Below are 18790 nucleotides of genomic sequence, written 5' to 3' on the forward strand. Positions count from 1 at the left end.
AATCTGAAAAGCAGTCTTGCTCTTCGGTTATAAGCAGCTGCTCACCTCGAACAGCCCAGATGTTGAGATTCTAGCAGTGGGGCATACCCTTCGCATCAGCTGTAGGACTGATACCATTTCTGGACTTTCGACCAAAAACTTGAACTTGTTGAGAGCCTGTGCACATTGACCCCGCTGCAGACTTCCATTTCACGCCATGGTACCTAGTGGAGAGCTTGGCTGAGCCGATGGCAGTCTAGTTGCTGTCAGAGATCCTTCCCACTTGTGCAGTCATTAGGTCTGTAATCTAAGGTAGCAGCTGAGAATCTCGCCAGAGTTAGTGCAGAGGGAATTGCACGTTCTGGAAGCCACGGACACTTGCTTTAGTAACAAGAGGTTTGCTGACCCTTGGACTTGGTGTTCTACAGGCAGGCTTCACAGGAGCTGACCTGTGTTGACAGGCTCTGTTTCAAGGGGAGAACAAGTGTAGTGTTTGTGGTGGCGTGTCATCCTTCCCTTTCATTCCCCAGTTACGTTGTGTCCGTTCCTTGTTTGTCAGTGAGAAGTCTGCCCCTTTTCTAACATCAGTTGACAAATTCAAGGACTTGGGGCCAGACGAAGATAGTTACATCTCATGATGTATGTGCTGGGTAGTACTTGTCAATGGAGCATACTTGGCTTCTGCCTGGTGTGCCACTTTTCCGTTAACAGCATCAGGAACTGTACGGTTCTGTAAGAGGATTGTCTAAAACCTCAGCTCCTGGTGCTGAATGTCGCCTACATCTAAAACGGATCTCTTCTACTAAGATTCTCTTGGTCGCAATTTCTGCTTGTCATCTTCAAGTTGATGAAACTTCTGAATCTTTCCCTTCCCTGCCCCCTAGTCTAAGTTTCTTACGCTGGCAAAGCTTTTTCCTGTATGAAGGACTTTATGGGACCTAAAATGTGCCTTCAGGTACTACTGCCTTTACTGATAACTAGCTACTGACTGTTGGCGATGCTTCTAGAAAGTATTCCATCTGCTTTCAGTTGTGATGTACTTTTTTCCAGGCTTACTGGTAGTCTTTGTGGCTTACTTAGTTTTACTTTACGCCAATACAGCTGGTTTTTCCTAGCTGAGATACCTAGAGAGACCCGTTTCAAGTTGCTTTCAAATATGGTTCCTGACTTCCATCCTAAGCATCGTTGCTTCCCTCCCCAAGTCTTATCTGAAATGCTGCCACAGCCAACGCCATTTTTTTCCCTATCCACGATGCTTTAGTTCTTGTACTGTCAGGACCTGATACCCGGATTACCTAGCAGAAAAACTGGAAAGCGGAAAAGCAGGAAAGACGTAACTGTCTTTGTGCAGCGACTCACCAGTGGGTAGCAGTTGAAAGCATCATAGCCAAAAAGTTTGCGGAGACACTCTCTTGTTGTCCGAACACGTTTGCCTAGTAATGCCATAAATGAAAGCTTGAGTTCTCACAAATGTCCACATTCCTGGTATCTGGAGCTTTCTTACCTGTATCTCGTCATCTTTGAGGTATGTGTACCTGATGGAGTGTAGGTCAGTAGCGTATCTCAAGGTTTCTGCAGAGGACTCACTTGTCTGTCAACATACAGAACACATTATCCGATGACCTTAAGGATCTTTTCCAACCTAAATGATTCTGTGATTCTATCCCTGGTCACCTATTATGAGAACATACCAGTGATTTGTCTCTTTAAAGGTGGCAAGCCTAGCTGCGTAGCAATAATTGACATTCTGTATGAAATCCACAGGTATGTCCCCTTCCTGTCCTTTCTGCTTTTTCTGAAGTTCCTTTTCACTGAGATTGCCAGAAAATGTCACAGACTCAGGTGCACAGTCTCTCAAACGCCTGTCGTAATCATAGGGAAGGTGGTCCTGCCGTTGTACCACTGAAGGCAGAAATGTCACAAGCGGCAAGCTCTGTCTGTAAACACTGTGGTGTATCCAAACGTGTTTATAGTAAGTTGCTGCTTGTAAGTTAGCAGTAACCGGTTTTGTGCTCAAAAAGATGAAAACGCATTTAATCAAAACCACTGGAACTTACCGAATGCACTGATGTATCTCAAAAGTATGGCAAAGGAAACCTCCCGTGTATTCCACGCAGTTTTAGCGTAAAAGCTGAAGTATATTTTCCCCAAGTGCTGAAACGGCTGATCTTGGTTTAAAATCTGTCATTTGTGCTGTAATTGGAGAATCTCATAAAATTTAATACTTCTAACCAATATAAGAATTTAACATATTTAATATCTCTAATCCTAACAGCAAAACTAGATGTGCCCCCTAAACCTAAAAGAGCTTCCAAGGCCAAGAAGGTGGAAATTATAAACTCTGACTCAGATTCAGAATTCGGCATTCCAAAGAAGACGGCAGCACCCAAAGGTAAGCGTTTCAGTGTCCACACCTGCTCTGCGTAACGCAGCTTCACAATCGTTTGTATAAGGAATGGGAACTAGGGTCTCTAAAATTAGAACCACATTGATTTATTAGTAGATTAATCACTAGCAGATTACTCAGCCGTGAGCCTCTTCCGTGACAAATAGAGTGTACTTACTTTTCTTGACAATCAATGCGTGAACTTTTTATCTGACCTTCACTGTTGGAAATGTATTTAATAGCTCTGCCCCCCACCCCCACCCCCTTCTTTTGTTCATCAGTTTGTTTGATCTCAGCTTTTTGCAAGACAGTAAAACTATGTTAGTCATTCCAGTAAGTAGTTATTTCTGGCTTTTTAATCCAATTCTTTGGTATCCGAGTTCTCAGCCCTCCCAACACACGGCCCACCAAGCGGTGTAATCTGAGCAGTCTGTAAGGGATGTGCCAGCGTCGATAGCTCGGGTCAACGCTAAACGTACTAAGCAGTAAAGGTGAAGTAACGGTGTGTAATCAGTACGGAGGGCGACCAGGGACCTGCGGTACCTCAGGAGTCTGGCAGTCACTGATCTAACCGAGTCTGTCCCCATCTTGAACGGACAGCTTGACTTGCTGGGGCCGACGGCAACTTCCTATTTTACTGCTGTTGTGAAGAAGCTTGGGTTGGGAACTAAATTTGAAGTTTCGTACGTAGATGTACTAAAGTAATTTTGCTAGGGCTTTTTTTCAGTTTGCTGAAGTCTGGAGTTTAATTATTTATTTTTTTTTTTAAAAAAAAAAAAGGAAAACAAAGTTAAATCATAATCTCTCACCTAGGAAAGGGTAGAGGGGCAAAGAAAAGGAAAGCATCCAGTTCAGAAAATGAAGGTGAATACAACCCTGGGAAGAAAACGCCTAAATCAACACCGAGCAAGGTCAGTTCCATCTCTGCTCCTTTCTCTTTGTAAAAAAGACCCTAATGGATTACCCCACGTAAAGGTACACGTTCTTATTACAGGTTGCTAATACGGTATTTGGGGTTTAGGTGCATTTAGAAATTAGACGTTAGAGGAGGCTTCTTTCAATTCTGAGTATTGAAAGGGAAAAACGTACAAAGCGTTACAACTGATTTGTCTTTTCTTTTCTAAAGAAGTCCAAGAAGGCTGCTTTTGACCAGGATTCTGATGTGGAAATCTTTCAGTCAGGCTTTGCCTCCGAAACTGCCCCAAAGCCACGGACAGGCCGGGCTAGAAAAGAAGTTAAATATTTTGCAGAGTCTGATGAAGATGATGATTTTGATATGTTTAATTAAGTGCCCAAAGAGCACGCAAATCTTTTCCAACAAATATCTTGTGTTGTCCTTTTGTCCCTTCTGTCGCAAACTTTTGTACATTTGACTTATTTTATGTGATAATGTAATTGATGGTTTTTATTATTGTGTGTAGGCATTTTAACATTTTGTTCTTACACCTACAGTTTTATGCTCTTTTTTACTCATTGAAATGTCATGTATTTGTCTGACTGGCTTGTAGAGATGTTCTAGACAGCTGTGCTAAAGCACATTTTAATTGTCATGGTTGCAAACAGCAAACCTGCCTTTTGAAATGAAGTTTAAACATTAAAAAATGGAAAATTATCGTGTGTGTGTAAAATGTGGACTGGAGGGACTACTACTACACGAGCTGTTGGTTTTTTTTTTTTAAAATAAATATATTTTATTCTTTGCCAGGAGACTCCATGGAAAAAGGTAAACAGTATATGAACATAGAAAGCATTGTTAAACAATCTCAATGTACAAACAGAGCCAGTGAAAGTACATCACAGACTTGCTAGAATATATAAAAAAAAATCCACTAGTGCTTTAAATGAAACCTAAGAAACTGACACTTTAAATCTGTTAACCATTCTACCACAGTTTTCACTCTGCTTCATGGTGATTTAACAAGGCCAAGAAGGCAGATTCTCTCCTTGTGTTTCTGGAAGTCCTAGCTGTACTTCCCTAGCACCTGGAAGGCCAGATAACCCAGCTAACTCCTGGCAGTTGCTTCTTAAGGAAATACCCTAGACTCACCGACTGGAATGCTGTAAATGAGTCTGCTGGTTATCATCCCATGAAGTTTCCCTAATGGCTTGTGAACAAGTAAACAAAAACATGGTAACACTGAAAAGTGTTTCTGCCTTGGAGGCTAGCGTTGCTGGAGAAATGGGTAGTTAATTGTGTAGCTAGGTCACCAGCCCGGTAAGAAACCACTTCTTTAAATTTTAAAGTGACATTAACAGTGGAACAACTGACATCTGAATAACTGATCTGGCAGTTAATGCTGATGTCTTTTCTGCCAGCGCAGTGAACTTTTGTATACTTTTTACAAGGAAGGAGATGCGAACTGAGGGCATCCGAGACAAGTTTTCATATTAAACTAAACCAGACGGTCCTTTAAACTTCCTTTTCTGGACGTGTACGGTAGTCCGTTTCGAATGGTTGGTGTCTTGATCGCTTTAGGTATGAGAGACAAAAGGAAAGCACCAAACATCCAGTATGGAAAGCACAGCCATACATTTGTATGTACAAAGTCATCAGAAATGCAACCAGAATTTAAAAGTTTGAGATCTGTCTCGTCACCATGCAATCTTGAATGTTCAGAGGAGAAAACAGAAGCTTAACTATTTTTTGCATGAAATGGCTGATTTAGAGTTTCAAAAGTTTGCATTTTCTAGTTTTAAGAGTTTAAACAGCAAGGAGTATATATCGATACATATGAAAATTTCTTGGTCCTTGTTGAGTTTTTATCTATATATATACACATATATAGATATATATTAAGTCCAGAAACTAAGCAGCAGTAAAAATGTTTTTCTTGCTTTTCATTCCTGTACATAAGGTATTAGGAATGTCTGAAGTAGCTGGAAAATGTCTTACTCCACCATAGGGGATTGACTGACACTGCTGTTATCCACTGAACTAGGTGAGATACTAGGACTGTGTTCTGCAGTATTTCCATTTGAGGTTGGTGTCAGTGGTTCATGTCCTTCAGAGTTCTCCAACATTTCCTGGATAAGAGGTGGCATGGATCCAGGAATTTCCATTTTCAATGTAATGACACGTTCTGCACCTTTAAAAAGAAAACAAGAGGGCCTTTCTATTAGTACCGTTTGTAAAATTTCCTTTTTTTTTTTTAGCATCATCAGTAGCAATTTCAGGGTATGTTATTGTAACAGATGTGACGGCTCCTTCTGTACGTGGTTTTGTGTGGAAGAAGGGAACGACTTCGGTCATACAAGAAGGGGGAGTTAGATGGGTACTCCTTAACTCATTTAAAATCATGACATAGCGCCTGATATTACAGCACAGGTAAATGGGATGAACTGCTGCTTTTCAGGGAAGGAACCAAAACAGCTTTAAATTATACTGAAAAGTTAAACTAAACTGTTCCCACATAGATGTGCTTATAAATTGGAATATACTTTACAGTTTTTAATCTGTACGCGGTATCTGCAAAGACTAGAATGACAAAAATTCTGGCCAATTTCTGTTAAATAGGTGAGGTGAATCCTGGAAGAGAACTGCAGCGATTTAAGTCAGAACATTCTTTCCCGTATAGAAAACTGTGAAATAAGATTCGGAATTTAACAAACCGTTGTTTTATACAAAAAATTCAGGCAAAAAGATACTTTTTTTGTAAAGTGTCCTGTAGCGTTCAGGCTTCTTTGCTTGTGCTAATTAACCACAAAAGTACACAGAAGCACTGACAGTGTTTACAGGTGACTTAACTGAACTGTTCGGTGTTCGTCTTTGGCAAATGTAACAACAGGTATTTTTACGCAGACGTGGTTTTGCAGGCTAGTATGCATAGGATTAAACAAAAGTACTACATAAATCCTGGTTACTCAGACTGTGCACCAACAACTAATATTAGTTTAAAAGAAAGAACATAAATCACAAAGGCAGACAACAGCGCCTGTTGCTCCTAAGGCGTGTTAAGGTTTCCTGGCCAGGACAGGCTTACGGGGACAGCTGCCTGAAGAGGCAGCCCCCGCGCAGTTCACCTGTAACTTGTGTGCGCCATCGGCTCGGTGCTCCCAGGAAGCTCTGTCCTTAAGACGCCGGGCCGCAGCGGCGCAGAAGCCTGCGTTTAAAAATCAGCCAAGACCCTGCCTGACGCCGGGCAGTTAATGCTGAGGGAACTGCTGAGGGATTAGTAAGTTACTACAGACAGGAATTCTTGAATGCTGGATGGACAAAACTCTCAGTGAAAAAAAAAGGGCTGTTAATTGGGAACAGCCTGGTCTGTAAAGCAGGAGGGTTCAGCTGCTGCTGTCGCTCTACACTGCTGCTGCTCGCAGTGACAGACAAGCCACGTTCAGAAAGGCCTCGACAGCAGCATCTTGGAATTACGTCTCGAGTAAAGTGAGGATATACAGTAAAGGTTCTGTTCCACACTGAGGCATGAATGTGCTTTACACGTTTTGCTGCTGATGGGGGAAAAAGATTTTTCTTTTCAGGACATCAGGCAATTTATAGCCGTAAACATCAGCATTCAAATACCTGGTCTAACACGTTGCATAGCATAACAAGAGCCTGTGCTTTTTAAACATGAAGGGAGGCAAGAGGAGCCAACAAAATTAAAGGGAAAATAGTCTGGTTACTGATTAACTATTCCAGAGAGAACCTCTGGATATATTCCACTTATCTGTGCTGCTGCAACGTACGTGCTGGAGAGAGCTCGTTGTCAGCCGCAGCGGTAACCCCAGACTGTAAGGGAGCACTTATGTTCATGCCTTAGCTGTGGAGCTTCAAAAAATCATCTACAAAGGCAATGACCAACTTTTTCCAAGTGAATGTTGATTAAAAACTCTCTTAAGTAACTGTGAGGAGCAAAGGGGCAAGCTTCCTAATCGGAAAGAAATTAATGCAGAATTATGCTGAGAGCTTCTCTGAAAACCATCTGCAGCCAGAGCTGACGAACTGAATCTGGCCGTGTTCCACACCCGCCTTCTGCTGTTGCGGAGTACTCGGTCGGACTGCCAGGTGGTTTTGTTGGTTACGTAGTAACTGCTGTAAAGCCACAGTAATTTTTCAGGTCTTGCAAACTTCCAATTTAATGGTGGGACGAGAGAACTCAGAAGACAGTCTCTTGCTTTAGTCCCACGCATGCTTAATTCTTCATTACGATACTTCTGATGTCACAGAGGAACATCGGTGTATAAGGAACTCTAGTGCGAGGAGACACTAGACTCGGCCGTTTCGGGTCATGCTTGCTTTGGTAATTGCTTTCAGCGATCATGTACCATCAAAAGTCATTATCTTCTAATGTACGTCTTTCAAATGAAACTCAAGACACACACACCCTCCTCCAGGACATCACCAGTCCTTTGTATGATTTAGTTCTACCATAAAACATTAATGATATAATTAAAGTTAAATACTTATGTCAGAATGGAGAGGAGAATCCTTTCTTGTGACTGAACATAAAGACAGAGCCGTGTTCCTGAGGAGCTGGAGGGCTCTGGCAAAGCAGCGGGAAAGTGCAATGGATTTCCCACAAGCAAGAACAGTAGAACGAAAAAGCTCCCCTAAATATTTTTATAGCTCAGTACTGCTCTAAGTTTATTTGGCGGTTTCAGTTGGATGGAGCCTGCTTTACTTGAGGGTAAACGCAAGCTTTAGATAACCTGCTAAGTGGGTCCTTTTAGGATACCTTTGCTTCCCGCTCTGGCGCTTTCTAAGTTATTCTTTTGGTACTAATCAATCCAATTAAATAGCTCACTTCTTTATATAAACATAGCTATAGCTTGATCTTTTAACTTATATATTATTTAAAGTGTAACAGTTCAGGTTTTAATGTAAAGCAAGCGTATCTATTTGAGTGATCTGACTGCTGCCCCCCTGAAGTCTTGTCAAAAACCACGTCAAATGAAATCAGTAATTTTTTTAAAAGCAGAAATCCAATCTCTACCTACATAGGCACCTGTACGTACAAGCTCATGTGCTTGCTTGTCTAGCAGGGGTAGCAAACCTGTGGCTGAGTAAGCACAGTAAGAAAGTGGAACTGCATCAACCACTGTGAAAAATAAGAACCGGCTGCAATTCTTTAGACTCCCTGTAGTCAGGCTGGTACATCTCCAGGACAGCTCCCCAGCAGTCTGGAGGTGGACGTACATGAAACTGCTGGACGCGTCTGAAATTGCGTCTTGGGGAGAGAGAGGGGTACACAAACAAAAGGAGCACAGCCACCTTCGAAGCCACAGCACAGGGTGTGTGGCGATGCCAGCGCCCTGCCACACCACGGACTGTCCGCTCTATGCCCAGAACAGCCACCCAGCCCGCCCTGGGGGGAGCCTGATTAAATGAAAGCCTTCAGCCACCCCCCTGCTTCAGAGAATTTATGTGACAGCTCTTAGACTGTGTGTTTCACGTGATCGGTCACATACAAGCCCACATAAAATGTTAAAACTGATCCACCTATAAGCATGGTTAGTTTGGATTAGAGGTGCCGAATCTCCAAAATCCTGGATCTAATCCGTTCTAAAGTACACCAGACCACAGTTTAGGGGAATTTGGGATGTGCCAGCCTTTCCCGCTGTCTGTAAACAGACTGGTTTTGGAAGCCATTAGGGATACAAAATAGACGTTGACTTGCACCCCCTTGTAAACTTCAACAAAGGTTTAATTCGAGGTTTTATCTTGTTTTAAAATCACTGACAGAGTTCACGCTAATGATTTGCTACCGCACTTATACCTAAGACGTCATTTTCACTGTAAGTTGCATGAAGAATGTAGCGCCATGTATGTTTAAAATAGAACCGATTTAAACACATAAAGAAGGGAAGAGGAAGGTCACAAGGATGTTTCTTAGACACATTAAAAAAATAACAACGCCGGTCTCTAGGCCAGTTTCCTCTGAAACCGAACACTGACACTCTTGCTGAATTAGGGGGAGACACCGTACCTTTCGCACTGATGCTACGAAGATCTGTGATTTTCATTAAGATCTTTGGGAACATATGAGGCTTGTTGGGTCGTCTCTTTCGGATGTAAATTTTCAGTGCTTCAAGCAGTGGTTCCTGAAGCTTATCCACTTTCATTGGTTCTTCAAGGTCCTGGCGATCTGTAGAAAAGTATCATATCACTCATGGTTTTAAATAAGTATTTCTTTTTACAAACTCCAAATCACAGAAGCTCCTCCATGTTCTTGATTAGAACTCCATGAATTTCATCTTTTCACTTATGACCCACACTCTGGAGTGGGTATTCCACAGGAAGCGGCTAAACCATGGCTTTCTGAAACTTAGACTCGTCTCTCCTTGGCGGCTGGAAAGGTTTGTCATTTGAGTGGTCCAGAACTACAAGTCTGCTCTTGTACCTCCCTCTCCAAGGGGAAAACACCTTGCTGCAAACAGTATTTCAGAATGGATTTTGTATGTGTCATTGATAAGCTACCTAGGTATACAAAGAGATTACCGCTAGTTTATTTTTTGTATCCATACTAAAATAAACTGAGTTACCATCAGGTATCAGCAGATGGCAGTGCGAGCTTGAGTGACAACAAACATCACCCATAAACCAGGATGCACCAGTCACATACCAGTGACACCTCAGAAACCACCAGTGCTTTTGATGGGTTATGGTTAGACACACACAAAATTGGAAAGATTTTGTACTAAAGGGCCATTGTCAACAAAGACTAGCTCTTGTTCTTAAACCTTCTGTTAGTAGCACCCGGTTTGTGTTTCAACAAAAGGGCCCAACTAAACAAGGTGTGTTGCCGTTGCTAGTCCAGATTCTGCAGAGGAGGAGAGAGACTAGGTGATTGAAACAAAATACATTTACAGAGGATTTTGGAAATTACTTGACACTTCACTTTTTGTGTTTGAAAACCATGATTTTACCTGACAATGCCCCTTTCAAGTTGTAATCAGCGCCCCCCCCTCCAAATCATGTCATTAGTGCCACTATGCCGATTTCAAAATGTAATCTATTCTTTTTCCAAAGAAAGTTATCACCAGTGACTTCTGTGTGAACGTAACTACATGTATATGCATGGCAATTTTGAGTAAAAGCTGTGTAATGGGCATCTTGCTGTAACAAAGGTCATTCTTACAGGTAACCACCCATATACCACTCATAAAAAATGCAGCAAGTATCCTGTACGGCAAAGAGCCTCGGTTGCTTGACAGAATGATTTGATTCATTAAAAACGTATCCATAATAAAACCAATAGCTATCACCGGTGGAAAATAAACCTTTAGTGTTAAGTGGTTTATATAACATACATAATAATATTTATATCTATTATATATAGATAGATGTTTTAGTACAGGAAAGCAAAACAGAACATAAATGAAGTTCTCAGCATCCTTTTCAAACGCATCTGAGTTCACGCTGTACGGTACCTCCACAGATTAAGCAGATGGCACTAAGGAGACCCGTTTCTGTATCATCCATTTCCAAAGGCAGGAGCTGGTTGGCAAATGTGAACACGAGATCAGTCAGGGGGCCAAATCCGGCGTTGTGCATCTGAGTTCGGTTTAGGGTAAGGCCATCTGAAAAGGTCATGGTGTCTTGTTCTGGTGTGTATCTTGTGCAAATTCTAAGGATCTGTGGAAGGACAAAAAAAAAAACCCACCCAAATCTGAAGAATTCAACTCATGAGAGGTTTGTTGCATTTTCTCGATGCAGCAAATGATGTCTGGAACTGCAGCACATGGTCACTTCAAAACAATCTCAAATGAAACCCCAGGTTGTTTGGTTCTAGTAGCACAAAAATTCTCTGGTACATCATAAATATACTCCACTGACTATGGATATTTTTTACAACAGAAATTTAAGAACAGAAATTTTCCCCCTAGTTATGAAGTAATCAAAATTTCTATGCAATTCTCACCACTTAGGTCACCAAGATTACCATAAGGCAAGATCATAAAAATATCTCACCTCCTCGCCCACGCATGTATTTCATTGACTCTGGGGATCAGTTTTGCAGACAGTGCTTTTCTGGGTTGTGTCTTTGGTAATGACCAAGTGTCTCTGTGGTACCTTGTGGGAGCGAGTGCAAACAGCCGTGCGTTGGTGAAGGAGGCAGAACATAAAGCGTGAGTTACTTGTGCCTGCGGGTGCCTGCCTTTCTGCTGTGACAGCAGGTAGGGAAACACCACCCCGTGAGCGCAACCCCTGCGCGAGCGCAGCCCTCCACCAGCACAGCTGCAGTTACAGTCTCCACGGAGCACTGCCTGTCTTGCCAGCCTGGGAGCCTGCACCTGAATGGATTATCAAACTTGGAACCTCCACACAGCCGCGCACGGGGCGGCTGGCACCCTGGCCAGCAGCCTGAGGAGCTGGCCCAGCTTTTCTTCTTTTACGGCTGTTGTTATTCCTGTGCACCTCCTCACCAGCCCTCCTGGAGGCTCTGGTGCTTCCCCCATGGGAGCCCTGGGCCGTGCTGGTGAGGGTGCGCACCCTGCCCGCCTGTGCAAAGCGCATCTTCCCACCGCGCCGCACAAGCCCAGGCGGTGTTGCTTTTGGCAAGTTCGCTTGCTCGCCAGCAGCCACCCCGCACTGACCCTGGATGAAAGAGCGTTCGAGAGGAGGATGGGATTCACACCTCTAACTGGACACAGAGGAATGCAAAACACATGAATAAAACACCGACGACGCTCTGCATTTTGTTAGTAAATGCCTCTGGGGTAACCGCGGTGTCAAGAGTGCTGTCACAGTGTGGCAGCAGGACCAGGGAGAGTGAGCGCAGGAATGCTTTCGCCTCTCGGAGCAAACCCGGGATGTGTCCCATGATAGACTCTGTATGGCACGAGCTCATTTGTACAGCTGCTATTAATCAACACTGCCCTAAGGATCAAATCAAAGAGATGTCCATCACGTTGACATATTTCTGTTACATATATCTATATCTATATCTCAATGCTTAATGTTTAAAATAATCAGAGGTGGGAGAAGGCTTATCCCTAAACTAAAATAAAAGGAAACCTTGCAGAAGTCTAGCTGATTAGCTGAGCTAAGACTACAGCTGCGTTTTTTCAGGGCTTGACTGTATTTATTTCCCATACAGCCATCCTACTTTGTTTTAAAGATTCAACAAAAAAGATTTACATGATTATAAGTGAGCACAGGGAGAATTTTAATTATTCCTATAGCTGCCGAAGCTCTGAGTCAGAGGCCCCAGCACTTGGCAGCTGACCAGTCTGGGCTTGGTTCTCCCACTTTCATCTTTGCCTGGCAACACTGCTCCAAATAAGCAGGGAGGAGAATCAGGAGGACATGACATGTTAGAGACCTACAGGGAAGCTTTTCTTTCTCTTCTTAAATTCCTTGGTTAAGAGACTTAACAGGGTCTATTTCTGCAGAAGACTCTTCAACTGTTTTCTGTCTCAGCAATATAATCTTATCTCACATTGTGGGTATATGCTGAAGCACAGAGACCCTATGTGGCTGGACAGGCATGTTTCACATCCTTCCCCTATCCCTGAATTAGAATAAGCTCTTGAAATTACTTGCCTCAATGACCAACCAAACGCACGGCACTCAAATTCTTCGCTGACCACAAATTCCTCACTAATGTAAGTGATCTTAAAAGGCTGCTGGTAACTCTAAAGGTTTTATGTAATAACCAAAGTGTATTTCAGGATTATTAGCAGAAATTAACATTATGAGGCCTGGCACCCCGTTAATAAGAGACAATATATTTACCATATTCTGTGCTGGCAGTAACTACCAGCAGTGCTCTCCCCTGAAGTTCTCTGTTGGTCATGTTTTTAACTCATTAAAAGGATTGTATAGAAAGCAGAAGAGACACACAGAGTTTGTTGTTTTCAAGAAAAGCGTAGCGTGAAAGCTTTGCGTGTTCATGGAGAAGCCCAAGAGGTGCTCGGTTTACTTCTCTAATGGCACGCAAGAGAAACTGGAATGCAGCTCTTCCTGTTCGAAGCCTGCACATATTGTAGCTGCCTTCCAGTGAGGGTGCGTGGCCTGGGATTGTCAGGTCTCCAGTTTTTGGAGGAACAAGGCTCTTCTTAAGTGGCACTGATTTTTCCCTTCGCTCAGCTGGGGAGAAAGGCAGCCCCTTTTATTCCAGTGCTGTTTTAACTGAAAAGCCTTAGCAATGACAATTCCTCCCTCCACACCCTCAGGACTCCCAGTCCGACAAACTAGCTGACAGGACTAGGAGCTAAATTGGGCAATGCTGTGGTGTTTTCTGAAGGCTGCCCGCAGCCTCCCCAGCAGCTGCCCAAGCAGGGCTGGCACATACGTATCCCTCCATCCAAGGACAAGTCTGGATACTGGCTGCCAGCGCCGCACTGCCCAGAGACTCCTGGTCCCGAGGGACTGTGGTGCCCCGGGGTGGTCACCCCGAAGAGCCCAGAGGTGGAATGCATGCCTCCTGCCACAACAGGGGCTGCTGGCTTCCGTGCTGCGACGTTCTCCGTGCTCACCCCCTGCTGCCGTAAGACCCGCTCTGTTTGGAGGCGCATGCTAGGGGTGCTCAGCAAAGACCTCCCAGCTCACCGCCGCCAGGGCTAGCGCAGAGGAAGGCCTCCAGGCTGGATCCTCATTGGGAATGAATTTGGGGTTAGGCTGCGTGGGCTAGAGCCCCTGCGGGCACACACAGGAAAGCTCTACGGGCCCTGCAAAATTTATCACTAAAACTGAAAGGGCCCGTGGAATTTAGCTCCTGGTAGGCTTGGGCAGCAGGTAGGACGGCTTTCTGCAAAAGGCAGACTTCAGGTTTTCATACCCACATGCTGCGCCAGCCACCAACTGGCCGAGCCTGCAGCGGCTCCGCTGGGCACTGCCGCAGATGCAGCTCAACCGTGCGTTCTCCGCGATGCACTGAGCTTGACTGCAGCAATCGGGTCTCAGGTTTCTCCTGCATTCCTTTGACATTATCCCACAACACGCTGTTATTAAACTCTGAGACAGATAATTTGAAATGTTTTTGGTGTGTTGGGGTTTTTTTTTTTGTTTTTTTCTTTTTTTTTTTTTTTAATTTGGGTCCTTCATCAAGATCTGCAAAACGCCATGGATATTGCTGATTCGCTGCTAAACCATTCTTGGGCAAACTTCCAGTGTCAAAGTAAAGCGGATTTCAAGCTCATATTCACTGAAGAACATATGGGAAATGTCAGCACTTCAAAATAAGAAATCACGGTATCTTTCTCCATTTTAAACTGAACTCCTAATGTCCTCAACATTGTTTAGATTTTGTAACCAAGCCAAGTATTTTAGTTGTCACTCCGCTCTTAAATGCCACTTGCAGCCATAAATAAAGATCTTGCCCACAATTAAAGGATTCTTTGTTTTAAGGAATAGTTGTATCTTAAAGCATCTGGGGTTCCTATGAGCCAGTTGCAAAGCACAAAGCAAAAACCCTACAGGTTGCAAAAAACCAAAACCATCCAGAAAGCTGCATTTACAAAATTGTTGCTACCATAGAACTCTTACTCGTTTTAAACTGATTAGTTAGGGCAAGCTGGGCTTTTTTTTTAAGAAACCCTCTTGCTAGACGCGAGCTGCCTTAGCTGGCTGGGCCAGTTTCCTGATAGGAAAAACCCAAGCAGGTAACCCTTAAACAATGAACAAACCTTCACAGCGCTGCCATACCCCATAAGCATGGGTTGTTTCGCACACACAAATACCTTCCTAGCATTAACATGCAGGGTTTTACAACAGAGAGCAAAAATGACATTATTAAAGATTAGCATTCAGAGATCTCTCAGGTTTTTATCCACTGGATTTAAGACAGGCTGGGCTTTGGACTCTTCACATTCAGAGCTTGGCAAGGCTGGGGATGCTCGACTGCTGCCAAGCCAGTGTACCAGCAGACAGAAGCACTCACTTTTACGAGGGCTACTGACTGAATTTTAGTCATATTTATCCCCGAAACCTTTGGCACCAGAGCAGACACAAAGTCCACCATCCTCAGCTGGCACCTTCAGCTGTCTTGCGAGGCTTGATGCTATTTCCCTTCCAGAGATTTTGCTTGTTTGTATATAAAACAATCCTTTGGCACACACCTAGCAGAGTTTACCAAGCTCCTGGCACCGTTTCCTTTGTCAGCCTGTTTAAGGGAGGGTTTAAGCACCCACGGCCACAGGAACCAACCAAGCAAAGCCCTTGGCAGGGTCTACAAATGCTTAAGACTCCCCATAGCTGGTGCTGATGGGCAGGTGGACAGCGAAGCCAGAGTCCTGTGGTGGGGGGAGCCTGGCCACGCTACCTGGCTGGGCTGGGAGCCCCATGCTGATCCTCCCATGTGCGGCAGCTCTGGGGACATGTCCAGGGGACTGCACAGCAGCGGGACCGGGAGTGCACGCCGGCGAGGCTCACACGATGCTCGGCAGTGCTTGCAGAGCAGACTGCAGGCTGACACCAGCAGCGGGTGCTCGCACAGCAGGAGGGGGAACAGTGTTCACTCCCCGTCTCAATGCACAACAAAATAAAACGTTCGAAACACTCATAATTAGGAGAACTAGCTTGCTGAGGGGGAAATATGTGCTATTAAAACACTGCTCCAAGTACTGAAGTTTAACTTAAATAAAGATACAGAGCTGCATTGCAATTCTGATTATATGCAGGTGATGTGGGTTTAATGGATATGGGCATTTCACAGACAGCGCACGCACTGCGCATTACTGTGCTTGTGGTAATTATCCCTTTTTCTTTTTAAGCAGCACATAAAATAGTCACATAAAGCTTGTCTAAATGTCGCGGAAGAAAGTTAAGACGTGGTTGCCGCAAAGAGTCCTATCTGCTCCTGTTTTTGGAAAAGCCTCAGCTCATGCCTGCTATGGGTAGTCATGGCACTTGCTACACTGTGCTCGCTCAGATATGTCACCTTCTCCAGCTTCATGAAAAATGAAAAAGAGAATGAGCAGGTGATTGGGAATGACAGGTCTCAGTAACGTTTCTGACTAGAGCTTGAAGGCTGCCACATGGCCACAAAGTAAAAGTGGTGAATTGTATTAAAGAATCGACCCTTTCTATCCATTAATCAGTTGAAATGAAGTCACCATTTACCACCTGCTTCATTATTCTTTTTCTAACCTAGCAACTAAGCTTTTATTTAGTCACTTGGATCAAAGGCTGCCAAGTGCCTTTATCTAGGCACTTCAGATAAAACTGCTAACAGAAAGGCTACCCCTAAATTCTTGATGTTGTCCAGCCAATGCTGGCAACGCCAGCCGCCAGCAGGACCCCGTGCAACAGGGGCTGTGCATGCTCACGGGGTAAGCTCCCACTACCCACCCCAGCAAAGAGCACCAGGAGCCCGCAGGATCCCGAGCAATTACAGAGTCAGGGTATGTTTTTTTGCAGCATGGCAGCAACAAACAGGGGCGGAAGCTTCAGGGCTGAAGTTTTGGGATTAGAGTTTGGAAGTGCAGATTCTTGCTATATCCTGACTCCTCCCCACCGTTTTTGGGTAGTTTCTGTATTAACTAACCATTCGTTACTGTTTACAACAGCAAAGCACAAAGCAGTTCCCGTCCTGTACCTCTGGCAGAATGCACTCGATTACTGTATGCGTGTTTATCAATTACTGTATGCCTGTTAGTGTAAGGGGAACGTAACTGTCTTATTAGGACAGAGCTGGTGATGACAGGCACGCAATTGGTAATGAACGGCCCTGCCCCACGGAGGGACCACACACAGGAAGGACGAGATGGCCAAGTCTGAATGAGCGCCTGGACGAAGGGGACAACGATAGGCGACAACGATAGGCGACTCTCGAGCTTAGCAGGGCAACCTCAACCTTCTCTTTTTTATAGGCCACAGAACAATACCCCTTCCCCTCTCCCACCCCTCTTCCTCCTTCATCAGTGTCCTCTAGATGCAATTCTTCAAAACAGCTTTTGACAAAACAAGAGGAAAAGGTCACAGCAGTTAACGTCCTCCTCAACATGACCCTGTTTGAAGCAATGCACTTGCAGAAATTCCAAGATTAATTACTTCAACTTCCAATTCCCTGGTTTAAACTCCTGTATCATGCCAAAAGTAAGCACCCTACAATGGGTTTCTTGGCCATGCTTGTCTGAATGAAGACCTGAAGGTTTGTGCTCTGAAGAAAATACTTAAAATATATTGAAAAAAGCCTGTTTTACTGAAAGTTACTGCTACAACCAACAACAAAAAGCATATTTGCCACTAAAAGCCTAAAGACCTCTAAGGTCTTAATAAAGAAATGCTGAGATCCCAGAGGGCTCCTCTGAAGGTCAGCATGACAGAAACAGAGCGAGACAAAGGGAGGGAAGAGAGCTTGCCTTGACACAGTGACAAGGCGAGGTCTGGGGAAAAACACCAAGCCTACCTGCATAGTTCCCTGCTGCAGGTTGTATGCCTGCCTATTTAAAAAGTAATTACATTTAGCTAAAACCTGTACCGAGTCCATTACAGCGTCCATTTCCACAGGTGCCTGCAGCACTACTAGTGAAAGGAGGAGGGGGATCTGTGTGCTGGATGCTTGCGCCTGCCGGGCTCCAGGTGCACCAGTTTCCCCTCTACAACCTACAGAAACCTCACTCTGAGGATCTGCATTTCGTTCCTCAAACCACCTCATGACCACAGGTACAGCAAGTTCCCAAAATGTCATACAGCAGATTGTCTTTCTAAGTATCCTTTACAGAGAGAGAGCATTACATTTTGGAGGGAGGAGGAAGGAGAACAGAAAGAGAATCAGATCTCTCTTCGGTGTTAACAATAAGGAAATTTTTCCAAAGTTGCACATATTTCATGTTAGCGCCACAATACCAAAACGTGCCCTTCTTGCAACTACACTGAAATCCACAAACTACAATAACTTATTTTGAAATGGATGCTCATCAAAAATAAGAGATGCCTGTAGGTGTGCTGCTCGTGACTGTACCAGGCTACCTGCTAAGTTCAATTTTGCAACCGTAAGGCCGGGGCAGTATTTGACACCCTCTCCCTGTCGATTACAGTAAAAAGAAGAATAGAAAACACAGTAGTAGTATAATAATGGTGCTAAAAATACATACCAGTATATCCAGGCAGGCTGCTTTAAGTAGAGTTATCTGGTCTGCAATGGTCAAACTTGTGAAGCCTGGCAATCGCTTTGCAAATTCCACTATTTTAATAATGCACTTTGTTGCAAGTTCACTGAATTTGTCCCAGAGCCCGAGGTCCAGTCGAACCCGATGATCTGCACTGGAGTTCTGGAAAGACAGACAGAAGGCACCATAAACCAACAACATCCCTTTCAGTAAATGGTTTTCAAGGGAAAGAAACAACAACCAAGTATTCCTTCCAGAAGTACTTTCTATTAACATTCCAGGCATTTTCTCCAGCTTGCTGTTGGGACGATGCTGGTTTTAAACTTGGATTAATCGCCTGAAAATTCCTTGGATATTTCTCTGTTACTTATGATGGCAGAGGCCATCTGTACAAGGAACACAAATGAACTTAAACATTTCCAAATGCCACTA

The 18790-nt window shown here is 44.0% G+C and overlaps 2 protein-coding genes across 11 annotated transcripts in view; one reads left to right on the plus strand and one right to left on the minus strand.

Moving 5' to 3' along the window:
• Window positions 1-3977, plus strand: part of TOP2B (DNA topoisomerase II beta) — a 65449-nt gene extending 61472 nt beyond the window's left edge. For 2 of the 4 annotated variants that reach the window (XM_055706731.1, XM_055706732.1), the window contains exons 34-36: window positions 2255-2371; window positions 3179-3276; window positions 3495-3977. In XM_055706731.1, coding sequence (XP_055562706.1) covers window positions 2255-2371; window positions 3179-3276; window positions 3495-3653 — 374 coding nt within the window. In that variant the 3' untranslated portion in view covers window positions 3654-3977. Of the gene's footprint in view, window positions 1-2254; window positions 2372-3178; window positions 3277-3491 lie in introns of all 4 variants that reach the window. The other 2 variants (XM_055706729.1, XM_055706730.1) reach the window with 1 other exon arrangement.
• Window positions 3978-4041: 64 nt separating this feature from the next.
• RARB (retinoic acid receptor beta) overlaps window positions 4042-18790 on the minus strand; it is a 334498-nt gene continuing 319749 nt past the window's right edge. For 4 of the 7 annotated variants that reach the window (XM_055706733.1, XM_055706735.1, XM_055706734.1 and 1 more), the window contains 4 exons: window positions 18344-18520; window positions 10733-10937; window positions 9289-9447; window positions 4042-5451 (listed from right to left, as the gene is read on the minus strand). In XM_055706733.1, coding sequence (XP_055562708.1) covers window positions 5255-5451; window positions 9289-9447; window positions 10733-10937; window positions 18344-18520 — 738 coding nt within the window. In that variant the 3' untranslated portion in view covers window positions 4042-5254. The remainder of the gene's footprint in view (window positions 5452-9288; window positions 9448-10732; window positions 10938-18343; window positions 18521-18790) is intronic. The other 3 variants (XM_005445847.4, XM_005445849.4, XM_027814848.2) reach the window with 1 other exon arrangement.

This window comes from Falco cherrug, chromosome 4 (assembly GCF_023634085.1).
Source record: "Falco cherrug isolate bFalChe1 chromosome 4, bFalChe1.pri, whole genome shotgun sequence".
Classification (NCBI taxonomy): domain Eukaryota; kingdom Metazoa; phylum Chordata; class Aves; order Falconiformes; family Falconidae; genus Falco; species Falco cherrug.